The sequence below is a fragment of the Podarcis cretensis genome (genome assembly GCF_951804945.1).
Source record: "Podarcis cretensis genome assembly, chromosome: 10".
In the NCBI taxonomy this organism is placed as follows: domain Eukaryota; kingdom Metazoa; phylum Chordata; class Lepidosauria; order Squamata; family Lacertidae; genus Podarcis; species Podarcis cretensis.
Window position 1 is genome coordinate 32,112,360 of NC_137179.1, and position 14,389 is coordinate 32,126,748.

Consider the following 14,389-nt stretch of genomic DNA (forward strand, 5'->3'; position numbering starts at 1 on the left):
GTGCTCTGCTCCTCTATGAAGAGGTTCCAGGTCTGAGTAGAGCTAAACCTGGATAGGATTAAAGCCATGACTTGAAATTGGTTTACAAACCATACTTCCCTAAAAATATGGTTAATGTCAGGAAGGGGGTGCAGATGACTCCAGAGAGCAGAGGAGGGAGGAGCACATGCACAAGACTTGATTCCCGATCCACAGATACCCGCAGTTTACAGGAGTCAGCTTTAAATAGGAACCACACCATTGTGGGCTGGAATTGTATTCCAAAACGTCACACGCATGTATAGCTATCTTCTTCTCTGCCGGCTGAAACAGTGTCCTGCACCTTGTGCTATTTTATTTTTATTTTGTTTATTTATCGCATTTATATCTCACCTTCTGGGCAGCCTTCCAAGGGCCACATTCCAGTAATGAGCAGGGCCAGAGGCAAAAGTGGCTTTTAACTTTGTACAGTAGTCTAGTTTCTACACTCAGACACCTACCCCTCTCTATTCTTCATCTAGACAAGGGAGAGCTATTATCAGAGTTCGGGGACAAATTCCACCCATCCAAAAACACCCAGGGGGGTGTTGAAGCTGGGTTGGGGGGGTAGCCTAGGAGTGTGGGGTAGAGAGAGCGTCCCAGGGACCAGATAGAGAAAGCGTCCCAGGGACCAGATAGAGAAACTTGGAAGTTCACATTTAGCCTCCATGCCTGAAGTTCCTCACACCTGCCTTAAAAGAAAAGAAGTATTTTTGTAAGTCCTTTCAGCTGTGGTGGGGCTTTGGCTCAGTTGCAGAGCACGTCTTTTGCATGTGGCAGGTCCCAGGTTCAAATCCAGGCATCTCTAGGTAGGGCTTCTAGAGAGACCCCTGTCTGAAATGCTGAAGAGCAGAGCTACAAGAATGCTAAGATAATACCAAACTAGATGGACTCTTACTCTGACTTATTGGAAGCCGCCCAGAGTGCCTGGGGAAACTCAGCCAGATGGGCGGGGTATAAATAATAAATTATTGTTGTTATTATTATTATTATTATTATTATTATTATTATTATTATTAAAGACGCTTCCTTTGTAAAGCTTTCCTATTGGAGATATTGTGCTTGGTATGATGGAAAGGAGGCTCATCAGACTGATATTTCATTGCAGTTTTGGATATGCAGCAGACCTACGACATGTGGCTGAAAAAACACAATCCTGGGAAGCCGGGTGAGGGGACACCTCTGACATCACGGGAAGGGGAGAAGCAGATCCAGATGCCCACTGATTATGCTGACATGGTAACATCTTTCTCTTGCGCAATCTGTCGCCTGCCATCCATAAGCTGGTTGATGGCCCATTGGGTGGAATGTTGCTGCTCCTGAAATTTTTTCTGTTTTTATGCTAGGTTTCTTCATGGGTTGTTGGAATGATTTTTATTGAGAGGTATTGTTTTGTACGTTATGCCATTGCTCTTAGCAGCAAGCAATTAAGTCAAACAAATAATAAATATTGAATCCCCCCCTGTTTTTATGAAGACAGTGTACCATTTTTTAAAAAGAAATGGAGGGCCACTTCATTAATTGCATGTATTTTGCTGGAATGACATGAAGTCTTGGGGAGATCCAATCCTTGTATGAGTAGTGAAATATATGAAGGATTTAATGTTTACTCAATTTTATTACACACACACCCTTGTGCCCCTGCTCACTGTTTCACTCACCAGTCCCCCTGCCATTCTCCCCACATTAACCCCCAAGAGCTTCTCCTTCCCATCCCATGCATCTACAAAGGTTGCTTTTCACTTTCTCAGCCCCATTTCTGAAGTTAGTTTTCTGTTCCGTTCTGCAGCCCCATTTTACACCTGTTTTCACCATCCTCATTGCCATCCCTCCTACTCCCTCTCTTTTTGCAGCCCCTTGCACCCAAATTTTCACATGCACCCCCTTTTTTCCTCCCCCTCATCCTTTTCTCTCCACCACTCCCCCCACAAAACCCAGAAGATCTTTGGCACTTGCAAAACATTTTGGAAAGTGGATAATAAAGGAAAATCTAGTTGGTGATCAAACTATGAAACACATCGAACAATGGATTTCTTTTATTTTTATCTGAGCTATTTCTATACAGCTTAATTAGTAGAAATGTTTAAGTCATGGGCAAATTGGTTTTGGAGGTAGTTGGAGGAGCCCTTTCTAACCCTTTTATGGAGCAGTTGTTCAGTGAAACAGCACGAAGTTAAAGAACTGTGTTCTCCTGTTATCTGATGGCTAGATGGGCTACCATTGCTGGCTTTGTGGAAAGAACAGCAACAGCAAGAAGCAGTGGCAGCAACACATTCAGTCAGAGAAGCATAAAGAAAAAGTCTTCACATCGGAGAACGACTCCAGCTGCTGGAGCTACCGTTTCCCAATGGGGGAGTTCCGGCTGTGTGAAAGGTACTGTGCACAAAACTACCCCCTTCTCATCTGGTTACATACGCAGTCAATATGTAACTCCAGATTAATAAAGAGAACAGTCCTTGGCTTCAGCTCTTCCTCACCCCATTGCCATCTAGCCTTATGAAGACTTCTGAAGGACTCAGAAGCTTATGTACTGTTTTGTCACGTTTTGGTTGGCCTGGTAGAGTTATTGCCCTAATACTGATTTGGAATTTTCTTATGGGGCAGCACAGCTACTATTTACTTTTTCAGGTTAAATGTTTATTAGTAATAGGGGGAGAGGCACATCTATTTATTTATTTTTATTAGGCGGAGGGCCAGCTTTTATTTACCGCTGCAAATTCACTTTCTAACTGCTGCCACCAGATGTCTGTACTACATTGTTTACCAACATCTTTAACTATATCTCAATAGCTGGTGAAATTCAGACATGGTACAAAACTGGCCAGACACACTTTTATAATAAAAGTAAGGTAAAGGTAAAGGGACCCCTCACCATTAGGTCCAGTCGTGACCGACTCTGGGGTTGCGGCGCTCATCTCGCTTTATTGGCCAATGGAGCCAGCATACAGCCTCCGGGTCATGTGGCCAGCAGGACTAAGCCGCTTCTGGCGAACCAGAGCAGCGCACGGAAACGCCGTTTACCTTCCTGCCTACCTATTTATCTACTTGCACTTTGACGTGCTTTTGAATTGCTAGGTTGGCAGGAGATAATAAAAGTAACAATATATAATTTACTATAAACTATAAAGGCATGATAAGTTTGCTTACTTATGCAAACTTTAAAACTTACTTATGTTTGCTTTAATAAGATTATCATATCTTTAAACAACAGTTACAGTTTAGATGTTACTCAGCTCCAGTTCCCATCATACCTGACAATTGACCTGGCTGGCTTGTTTGCCAAAAAAGTATCCCACTTTTGCCTTAGGCCCTTGCTATGTTTAGTAGAAAAAAACCCTCTGTAGTTTGAAATTAGTTTTCTGATGTCAGATACTGAAGAACTGAGGGAAATGGTTAAAAATGAAAAAACCCTAAAGTCTCTTAAGCCATGTGTTGTCCTCCTGCAGATTCCAGAAGACAAAATCCTGCCCTGAAGGGGAGAAGTGTCGCTCTGCTCATGGCCAGGATGAACTGACAGAGTGGCTGGATCGGAGGGAAGTAATGAAGCAGAAGCTGGCCAAAGCCCGCAAGGATATGCTGCTCTGCCCCAGAGATGATGACTTTGGCAAATACAGCTTCCTATTACGGGATAGCATATAATTTACTGAGGGTGGTGAGAAAACAGGCAGGTTTTCAGAACCAGAGATGTGGGAAGGGAAGGAGCAGGGCAGTGACAAAGAGACTGGTAGTTGTTCCACAAACCTTTCTTTGATTGTAAGATAATCAAGATGATTTACTGATGTTGAATGGGATTTTGAATTGATTCATCTATAGCCAGGGAACATGATGCTCCTAGACTTTTGTTGTTCTATCTCCCCTGCTCCCTTTTTAAACATGATTTTTCAATCTACCACTTTTCAAGATACTGTTTTGCGGTGTTTGGTAAATAAGAGGGAGGGGGCTTCTCACTTTGGTTCCCAAGCCCCTGGATCCTTTATTTGGGGTGCCTGATTGCTGGAATATTGCAGCATCATGGACATGAGCATAGAGAGATAGTGGAGAAATGATGAGCAAGTGGGGTTTTGTTCAGTGTTGGTGGCTGTGCAGTGCTGTGTGCTTCTTCTCCACAGACACCCAAACTATTGTGTAGAAGAATAAGGAAGTAAAACAAGCCCAGTTCAACCTATCTTTAAAATTTTGAGGTGACTCCGGTGGTTGCTGTAGGCAGTAGTAAAAAATAAGATATTTTTCTCTGTGTATTCTAAGATTAAATCTTACCTCCTCCTTTCTGCCCATTCCAATCCCTCTCAGGTGAGGGAGGACAATGAATTTCTAGTCCAGCTAGAAAGATTATCACTACGTTGCCTTTGGAGATTGAGGCAACAGTATATTCCCTGCCTTCCCATATAGCTTATTCTGTTACCCAAAAAGCAAATTGATAACAGATTATTGTGTTGGACCTTTGTTTGTTAAGCATAGCATTGAAGATTCTTCCTCCTACAGTTGGAGCAATTGCACAATGCAGTCTTTACCTCTCCATAGAGACACCTAAAACCAAGATGCTCTTTTGAGGATTGACATGTGCTTAAGAAAAAATAATGTTTGCAGGTTGTGCAGAGAGCCTGCTCAGTTGTTACTGAAAGTGTGTCAGTTCCACCTTAGTGGTGCCCCCCCCCCCATATTGGATAGATGTGTGTGTCTGCAAAGACTAAAAAGCAATGATAGCAGAAATTGACAGAAATTATGTAAAAGGAATCCCGCCGTTTAGATTAAAAAATGTTTGCCATATAAAAAACAGAGTCAGGTTGGAAACTTTTTTTTTTTTTTGCCATGTAAAATATGTGGTGCCACTCGGATAATAAAAAAAGTAACTATACTTGAAATCAAAGATAGAATTAAATGCAGAGAGAGAAGTTAAAAATGTTTCCACAAGAGAAACTGGTTAAACCAAGGTTACAAAGAAGGAGAATAAAACCTTTCTTGCATATGAATGTTTTATTTCCAAAACTAATAGAATATATTATCTACAAATAGCCTCCAGCCACAAGAACACATTAAATCAGCTTTCTGTCCCCTCTCTGACAGTGGACAAGGTTCCTAGAAGGCAATATGATCTCTTTTATAGCAGTACTATTTAACACACCTTTTGAAGTGAGTTTCCAGAGGCGATTGTCCAAAGCATGCTTTCTATGAGTTAAGTTCCATTGAACGCCATGGGGGCTGCTTTAGGGGTAAGCATGTTCAGCACTGGGCTGTAAATATCTGCAAAAATGATGAGAACATTAAACAAAACATTCTGTGAAATAGGGGTTGAAGAAGGGGGAAAAGTGCTTTCATTTTATGACACTTGGCATGATGTGTGTGTTGGACACATCTGTTCTGGATAAGAATGCAGGTGATCTAAAATGTGCAGGACTTATATTTTTGCAAGCTAAAATGCTCAGCACTTGTGACTGAACAAGTTGGCGCAATTCTATTTTTGGGTCTAAGAGGAAATGCACTAATATGTGTATTACAAATTAGTATGCAGTATTGGAATATTTGCTTTATGTTTTGCAAGCAGATGATGTGTGATCTGAATGAGGAGGTTTCATGCTGAGATGTATCTATCTAGGACCTGCAGTCTTGGTTATACTATCTATTTTATGAAATTGTCCAACTAAGAGCTTTTGATATTTAATCAAATTTTATAACCCTTTCCTACTTAAATAATATTAATTAAGATATTATAAGCTATCCCTATAGACATGAAGAGGCCCAAATAATTGTGATAAGGAAGGGGAAGTAGAGTGAGCAGGGGAACATAAGATCACTAGGTTAGGGTTCTCTGAAACCTTTTGTTGCTTTATTTTCTTTCTAACTGATGATCAGATGCCCCATTACTCATTTTTGTCAGTATCTGGCCTTCACACTTATTAACCCACTTGTACCTATCGTAAAACCAGTTTAAAGATATTCGCTTTTTTATAAGCAAAACCAGCTACTTGTTTTCAAATAGGCTTATTTTGTTAGACGAAAAACTCATATTCCTAAAGAGGAGATGTAGGTACTTTTCATTGCTATCTTCTAGGAGAAGGTTATAGCTTTTTGTGTGTTTGACTCCCAATGAATGGTAGTCATGTACCCTGACCACCACCATTCCATGGCATAATCCACACATACTTTTCTTGAAAGCTATGATTCCCTTTTATTGATTTGATTATTCTAGAATTTGAAACAAAACCACTCATATCATGTTATGTGTCTTCCATTGGCCTAGATTTTGATAAAAAGGGAGTTGGCATTTTCTGCTGTCTTGCCAGTTTAGTAGTCTTAATTAATTTGACACTGGATTAAGCAAAGCCACAGAAATTCAACTGCAGCTGAATGAGCCAAATCACTCCCCTTCCCACACATAAGCATTCTGTGTATTTGCTTGTTGTCTGCTTGGCCATTATGCTTTCAGTCTGTTGGTCCTATTTCTCAAAATACTGATGAGAGCAATTGACCAGCTTCTGGAGTTGAAATGTTAACCTATTTGGGACAGACAGAGGAAAACACACATAAGAAAATGGATGTTTAAAATTCTTAAACTATCTGCATCTAGAAATGTAACTATATAAGTGTATGCTCTACCATGAGTTATAATATGTGAATTTATTTAGATTATGGGGTGGGAAATGTTTCCTTTCCTCTTTAATTAAAAAATAAACTGCTTTGCAGCCTTTTTTACTCCAATCAATACTACTTTGATGGGGGAGAAAAGGGCTTTTGTGGTTTATGGAAGCAGAGTTTATAGGGGTGGGAACACATATTCCTGGGCATTGCAGTGAGAATCAACTTTTGTTTTTTCCTGATATGATAACCTGATATGTGGTGTTGCAGTATTTTGTCACTGGACTTGTTCTAGTGTGTATATATGTAACCCTTCCATAAAACATATATACACAGGTATTAAATATATCACTCTATATAATATTATATATGTATGTGGTATCGAAGGAATCTTTTTTTATTGAGGGTTAAGGAAAAGGACTCTAGCTAGGGAAATGCAGCATCTCTTATTGAAACAAAATGATGTTGGGGGGAGGAATAGTTCTGTTGCGTTGAAAAAGAATTATTTATGCTGACAGGGGATCATTACTCCAATTAGTGGTGAACTCACCCATGTAAATATCTGCCCATTCCATGGAAAGAAATGTTCATCTAATAAATAAGGTGCTAAAGAAAGCCTTTTGATTATTTTCTTAAGAAAATGGACGTTGTCAAGAGCAGGGGGTGGCCCTTTGTCTTTATATAAATAGGATGGGATTATTTTTTGTGCTATAGCATCTCACTGTATCCATAGCACTTCAGTAATCAAGGGTGTCAGCACACTGCTCCAGAACAACTGAATAAAAGAAATAAGCATTTGGATAACTACCATAAATGACCTAGCAAGGGAAAGATTTTCAGGAGGGCAGACACATCTGAGAATTATAATGAAATTAGGTCACTGGTTATGTTTTTTAATACTGAACAAACTGTGCTACAAAGAGCTTGGCAATGCCCCTTTCTTAACATAAAATAAAGTTATTGGTTCAGTCACTGTATTATAAAATGCTCCAAAAATGGAGGTAGGACTCCTTTCCCAGATCCTCAAAGTTGAGGGAACGGTAGGTTTGAATGGGATAGTAATTAACCAGGCCTTCAACCAGGCCATCCCTAAGAAATTGAGTGATAGGGGAAAGCCAGTGAAGGGAGATGCTATATTTCTAAGCTGCTCTTGTAATAAGTTGGAGAGTCCTTCAAAATGTCTTTGTATTAGTATATTTTAAGAATACCACGCTTTACTATTACAAAGAAATCCATAGTACCTTTCAGAAGGTCTAGTATCCAAGATAATAATGTAGATGTTCTAACAACTTTCTTGTTCCTAATGAGACAGATTTGCTTCTTTTAGCCTTTGTAATAGAAAATAAAAGTGTGCACTTTAAACCCTCACCATGTGTGCTGTATTATTCCTTGGACGAGAATGGCAAGGTGGCTCACCTGTTTCTTCATGCGTGGGCAATATGGCTGGTATGAAACATGATCAAAAAGTGATTCATTTGTGACCTAGGATTGATCTTTCTGTTTTAGCTACCAAGTTTAGGTATCAAGTCTCATATCACACAGTTCCCATGATGTCACTACTCTCATTACTTACATACTTCATATGTGGGGAACCTCCAGATGCTGCTGAATTACAACTCTTATCATCCCTGGCAATTGGCCATGCTTGCTGGGACTGTTGGGAGTTGTAGTTCAGCAACATGTAGAAAGCCAAAGTTTCCCTACCCTTGATGTCCTTGGTCAGCACTCCTGATCAAATGACTGTTGATCCATCCCACTTGTACGTACCACAATGACATTGGCATTGCTTACTGAAAAACAGTGTGGCAAGAATTTATTTCTACACCACTGGTTTGTTACCCAGGTGAGGGAACACATGAAATAAAAACATGGAACTACAGTGGTACCGCGGGTTAAGTACTTAATTCGTTCCGGAGTTGCTTTCTTAACCTGAAACTGTTCTTAATCTGAAGCACCATTTTAGCTAATGGGGCCTCCTGCTGCCGCCACGCTGCCGGAGCATGATTTCTGTTCTCATCCTGAAGCAAAGTTCTTAACCTGAGGTACTATTTCTGGGTTAGCAGAGTCTGTAACCTGAAGCGTATGTAACCTGAAGCGTATGTAACCCAAGGTACCACTGTAAGAGAATAAAAGCAAGTGCAACAGATCCAAGTTAGGGACCTAGTTTATTAACTACTGCACATGAGGACAAAACAACTTAGCAGGGTTGTTCTTGCCAAACTGCCAGTTAAGAGAGTCTGCCCAGAGGCAAATCAGAACAAAGCTTATACAGTATAGTAGTTCAAGCACAGCACTCTTAAAGAGTCATATAACATCAAACCTTCTACTTTACATCTACCCCAGCCAATAAGGCCAGGGGCCAGGGATGGTGGGAATTGTAGTCCAAAAGCATTTGGAGGTCCACAGGTTTTCCAACTGTAGTATAGACTGGCTAAATATGCTGATCATGCTTGATTTTTAAAAAATGATCATCAGCAGGAGAGAAGTCCAGAGGAAGATCTTCTGAAACTCTAATTCTGCCTACATGCAGTAAAGTGTGTGTAAAGGAGAGAGAGAAGATGTATGTAAACCATTAAACTTGCTGCATGGTTCACATTCATGCAAATCCTGCCTAATCTGAGAGGCGGTGCCTGTGCCATGCAAGAAGGTGGTTATGTACTTTATAAGCACATTGACAGTTCTTGTTGCTATTTAGAGATGTTAGCACATGGCCCATACATTCATGGGGCTTGTGCCTTATTACAAAGAGTTGTGTACAGTTAGCTTGGTGTACTTCACTATACCTCAGGTTAATCAGCTCTTCAGCCTCCCAGGCTTCTGTGGTAGCAAATTGTCACAAAGCAAATTGCTGTTTGAAGATGTCAATAATCACAATTTAGGGTTATAAATACATGTAACCATGATTGGCGCTTTTGGCCATATAGTATTGTAGTGCAACTTCATCTGAGACAATATTTCAAATATGTGACTTAAAGCATTTCCCCCCCACCTGCTGCTGATGTGCAGGTGTAAAAGACGAAAAAAACAACAACCCTGGAGTGAAAGTTCACAAAACGGCTTGCTGAATGCCTTGTGGAGGGATGGAAGAGGCCTGTAATTTTGTGGTGGTGTTTTTTTTAAATCAAAACTGGTGTCAGATGATTATACCCCCATTGCTGATCAAAGTGAGGGGAAGTACACAGCCACCGAAGAGTCTTAACTTTGAGAGGAAAAGGGGAAATGGAAGTCCATGGGATGGTGTGGGCCACAGGAAGTGCTTATTTTAGGATGTCACATGTACTGTTTACTAATAATTGGGACATTCATGCCATCACACACTGATTGGCATGAGGACTACTGAGGTCAGGCAAAGGACGTCAGACGAGCCCTGCCTGATCTCACTGTGGTCAGCCAGATGCCTGGGGGGAGCCACAAGCAGGACATGAGCACAAACGGTACTCTGCCCTCAGTCTGGATTCAGTCACTGGCTAGAAGGTCCAGAGGCTTTTCTCCCTCATAATATTAAAGCTGGGGAAGATGGCAGTGAAGCTGAATGTTAGAAGCACAAAGCATAAAGGAAAGGAGGTACTTCTTTACACAGCACGTAGTTAAACTACAGAATACGCTCCAGTAAGATGTAGTGATGTCCACCAAGTTAAATGGCTTTAGAAGGATTGACAAACTCATGGAGGATAAAGCTAAGTCCTACCTCTGCCTTCAGAGGTAGCATTGTGTGTACAGTGGTACCTCAGGTTAAGTACTTAATTCGTTCTGGAGGTCCGTTCTTAACCTGAAACTGTTCTTAACCTGAAGCACCACTTTAGCTAATGGGGCCTCCTGCTGCTGCAGCGCCGCCAGAGCACAATTTCTGTTCTCATCCTGAAGCAAAGTTCTTAACCTGAGACACTATTTCTGGGTTAGCGGAGTCTGTAACCTGAAGCGTATGTAAACTGAGGTACCACTGTATCAGTTTCCAGGAAGTGCAAGTGGGGCCAGTGCCATTGCACTCAGGTCCTGCTTATGGAAAAGAATACTGGGCTAGATCCAGCTTACGTTCTCTTAGGGCTGCAAGGGACAGGGTTCTACAGGCCCTCTTCCATCCAAAGAAAAGGCTGCTTGGCTGTCATAAGAACATAAGAGGCTGCTGGATCAGGCCAGTGGCTCATCTTGTCCAGCATTCTGTTCCCACCATGGCCGACCACATGCCTGTGGGAAATCCCCAAGCAGGTTCTGAGCACAGGAGCCCTCTCCCCTCCAGCGGTTTCCAGCAACTTGTATTCAGAAGCTTTGCTGCCTCTGACTCTGGAGGCATGGTCATTGTGGCTACTAACTACTCATGGTTTTCCCCAAGGATTGTCTTGTCAGTTGCCCCGAAACTGTAGTTAGGTGAAAGAAAAAACATACCGGCTGCAGTCATTGGTTAGTGGCTTAAGAACAGGTGGGAGGCTCCCCATCCCTCAGAGCAAGAGCAGACATAACAGCTACCCAGCTACCATCTGCTCTCAGAGTCACTGCCAAGTGGGGAGGGTGGCTATGCAAAAGTTAGGAAGAATCCAATTATATTTTTTAAAACAATTCTTTACAAAATATTTGTACAAGTTGCTGAGAGCCTTAAGTGGCATGGGACATAAATTGAATAAATACATAACCGTTTGAAACTGTTAGGAAACTTTCTCAGTTTTTTGTTTTGTTTTCAATTTGTGATTAAGTGGTTTGCCATGTTTGGCTATGTATTTCTAACATGATCCAAATGCATTCGGCAGCTATGAATGATCAGGTCTGGCAAAGCGCTGGAAAAATGCTTCCAAGTCTCTGTTAATTAGCTTCAGTTTTTACTGGTTTTAGTTTCTTCATCCAAACGCATAGGTTTCTAGATGGGACTCAACCACCTGGTCACCATCTGGTAATTCTGATATACTTTTTTTCTTTTAAGTGTATCATCACCATCATTCTATTTGACATTTTATTTTCTTCCCCAAAGGCAGCTGTTTCAGCTATTGGTGTATCATATCCACTGTGCCCAAGAGAACGGGCAACCAATCTGATATATTAAAGAGAACATTGGCTGTGAACATGTTGGAGACTTGGGTTCAAATTCTCACTCAGCTATGGAGATCTATTCTATAGATCTGGTGGGACACAGTGGTACCTTGGTTCTCAAACTTAATCCATTCCGGAAGTCCATTCCAAAACCAAAGTGTTCCAAAACCAAGGCATGCTTTCCCATAAAAAGTAATGCAAAATGGATCAATCCATTCCAGACTTTTAAAAACAACCTCCAAAACAGCAATTTAACATGAATTTTCCTATCTAACGAGACCATTGATCCATAAAATGAAAGCAATAAACAATGTACTGCAGTCACACAATCAATCAGTAGCTGAACTGGGTTCCACATGGTCACACACCAAAAAAAAGAGCCACATAAACACAAAATAAATAGCAAAAACAGACAGACATCAGCATAACTCTCCAAACGAAAGTGTGGCACTCAAACTGGAAGTGTAACACTCAAAACGGAGCATGTTTGACTTCCAAAAATATTTGCTAACCAGAACACACACTTCCAGGTTTGCAGTGTTTGGGTTCCAAGTTGTTTGAGAACCAAGGCATTTGAGAACCAAGGTACCACTGTATTTGGTCTATTCTCTTGTGGTGACAACGGTATTCAGCTTTCAGGCTGCTAGGCTAATTAGGCTTGGCACACCCACAAATGTGACGGGTGTGTGTGTGTTGCAGGCATTTCAGTTCCTCGCACTGGGCAAGGATCTTGCAGGTAAGCCCTCCAGGCTCCAAGCAGTGTGTGGGAGGGACTTGTGTAAGGGGTGCCAGGGAAGAGCTGAGGCTTGTTAACATTGCTTCTGGGCAACTTGTCTAGGTGTGAAGCGTGACTGGGGGATGGGATAGCTGACTGCACCCACTGGAATAATCACAGTTTTAAGCAGGCTTTGCAACACCTATTGCTACTGGACTGAGATGCTGACATAATCACACAACTGATTCAAAATGGTACCAGTCTGTCTCTTTGTATAAAGCAGGCTGCATACACTCCACCCAAAGAACCCTGGGAACTGTAGTTTGTTAAAGGTGCTGGGAACTGTAGCTTTGTGAAGGGTTAACTACAGTTCACAGGATTTAGGAGACGCTGCCTTAAAGTATGTTATGTTCACAGTGTGGTAAAGTATTTGAACATAATTAGGAACATGATGGCAAAAGTAAGAAGATTAATTAGCAGCTTTGGATGATCCCTCTCAGTATCAAGCTATATAGCATTAGGAATTAGAGTTATACTTGAGACCAGAAGGGCTCTAAACTTGCCCTGTGGGGCTCTAGATATTGCTGCACCTCTATTCTCACCATCCCTGGCCACTGGCCTTGCTGGGTGGCGCTGAATGGCTCAGTCCAGAATCTAGTTCAGAAATAGCAAGAGCATGTTTAACAAAACTCAAAGTCTGCTTTATTCAGATAGTGTTGCAGCTAATGAACTAGCCTAAGCTGTTAAAAGGCACCTCTAGCCACCAACGACACTTGTGCCCCAAATATAGCGCCACCCCCAGACTATGTATAAGGTCACTGCTCTGTTTTAGTTTTGTATAAATATGGCTTTTAGATAAACAGTAGAGAAAGGTTCCTGGAAATCTTGCAACAGATTTTCTGCTGATGCCATAGAAGCAGAAACTAGATTACAAGTATGGTGTTTTCCACACCCACTAACTCTGAAGCTTAAAGCAGCAGCATGGTGTGTCATTTTACTCCATGAGAAACAGGGTGAATGAAAGTGACCCATAATTCTACGGTCTTAGCTACATTGGTGGCACATGCTATAACTTTGGTAGAGTGTATTTGACATCACATGTGCACCCAGCAGCAAAATCAAGAGCAAAGCAGTATCTCTTTAAACTCATTAAACACCACAAACTAAAACAGCTCAAACAAGTTCCCCGCTACCTGCATTGAATGCCACAAATTCCCACCAATCATAGATGAGTATCCCCATAGCATCTTCAAATTAGCCATATGCAGAATGTGGATCTACACACGGCAATTAATTTCCCCTATGATTCCTTTACCCCACACCCAGGCCAGATTAAAGGACCCCACAGCGCAATTCTCACACACCATCAATCACTCCAAGAATTGTGTGTGATGAACCACTTGAACTTCAGGTGGTCATCTTCTTTGTGAAGAATGGGAGCACAGAATTACGTAGTTTGTGGGTAGCAGGGTTAGTTTGTGGGCAGCAGTTGTGATTCCACCTGAAAGACTGCTTTGTTGCAAACAGAAGCAAGCAAACAAACAAACTCTACCGCTTCTGCCTTGCAGCTTCTATTGCCAGGTCATATATTAGGTAACTGAATTAGGTACCATGGGGTTTTATCCAAGAGATAGAATTGTGATTATACTACTTAAGGTTTATCTAACTTAAGACTAAGACCTTTGATCCTATGGGTCATGACCCCACACAAGACACTGAGTAGCATATGAAAAATAAATATAGACTGTCGCCTACAGTATTTTGATGGAGAAATCAGAAATACTGGCTAAGAGGTGGCAGCTTCCAGGGTCACGCTGCGAACCCCTTCTTAAGAAGACGCATGATTTGCAAAGCCGCTCCACAGTCTGAAAACAAAACAAGACCAGGAGGAACTACGGTAACTAATGCATTTATTCTGCCTGATCGAGAGAGCAACCTATGATTTACTGGCCTGAGGTTGGCATTGTACTTTATGGTTGTGATAGACTTGTTGCGCCGACTGTCAGAATCCTCCTTTGATTTCTTGCCCGTCTCTTCACACTTGAGATTTAAGCCTTTCCTGCG

General features: G+C 41.5%; 1 protein-coding gene across 5 annotated transcripts in view; it reads left to right on the forward strand.

Moving 5' to 3' along the window:
- Positions 1-7,959, forward strand: part of ZC3H7B (zinc finger CCCH-type containing 7B) — a 48,056-nt gene extending 40,097 nt beyond the window's left edge. For 4 of the 5 annotated variants that reach the window (XM_079993773.1, XM_079993772.1, XM_079993775.1 and 1 more), the window contains exons 21-23: positions 1,127-1,257; positions 2,228-2,391; positions 3,465-7,959. In XM_079993773.1, the coding sequence (XP_079849899.1) occupies positions 1,127-1,257; positions 2,228-2,391; positions 3,465-3,657 (488 nt within the window). In that variant the 3' untranslated portion in view covers positions 3,658-7,959. Of the gene's footprint in view, positions 1-1,126; positions 1,258-2,227; positions 2,392-3,464 lie in introns of those variants that run through there. The other variant, XR_013843152.1, reaches the window with a different exon arrangement.
- Positions 7,960-14,389: the final 6,430 nt, after the last annotated feature.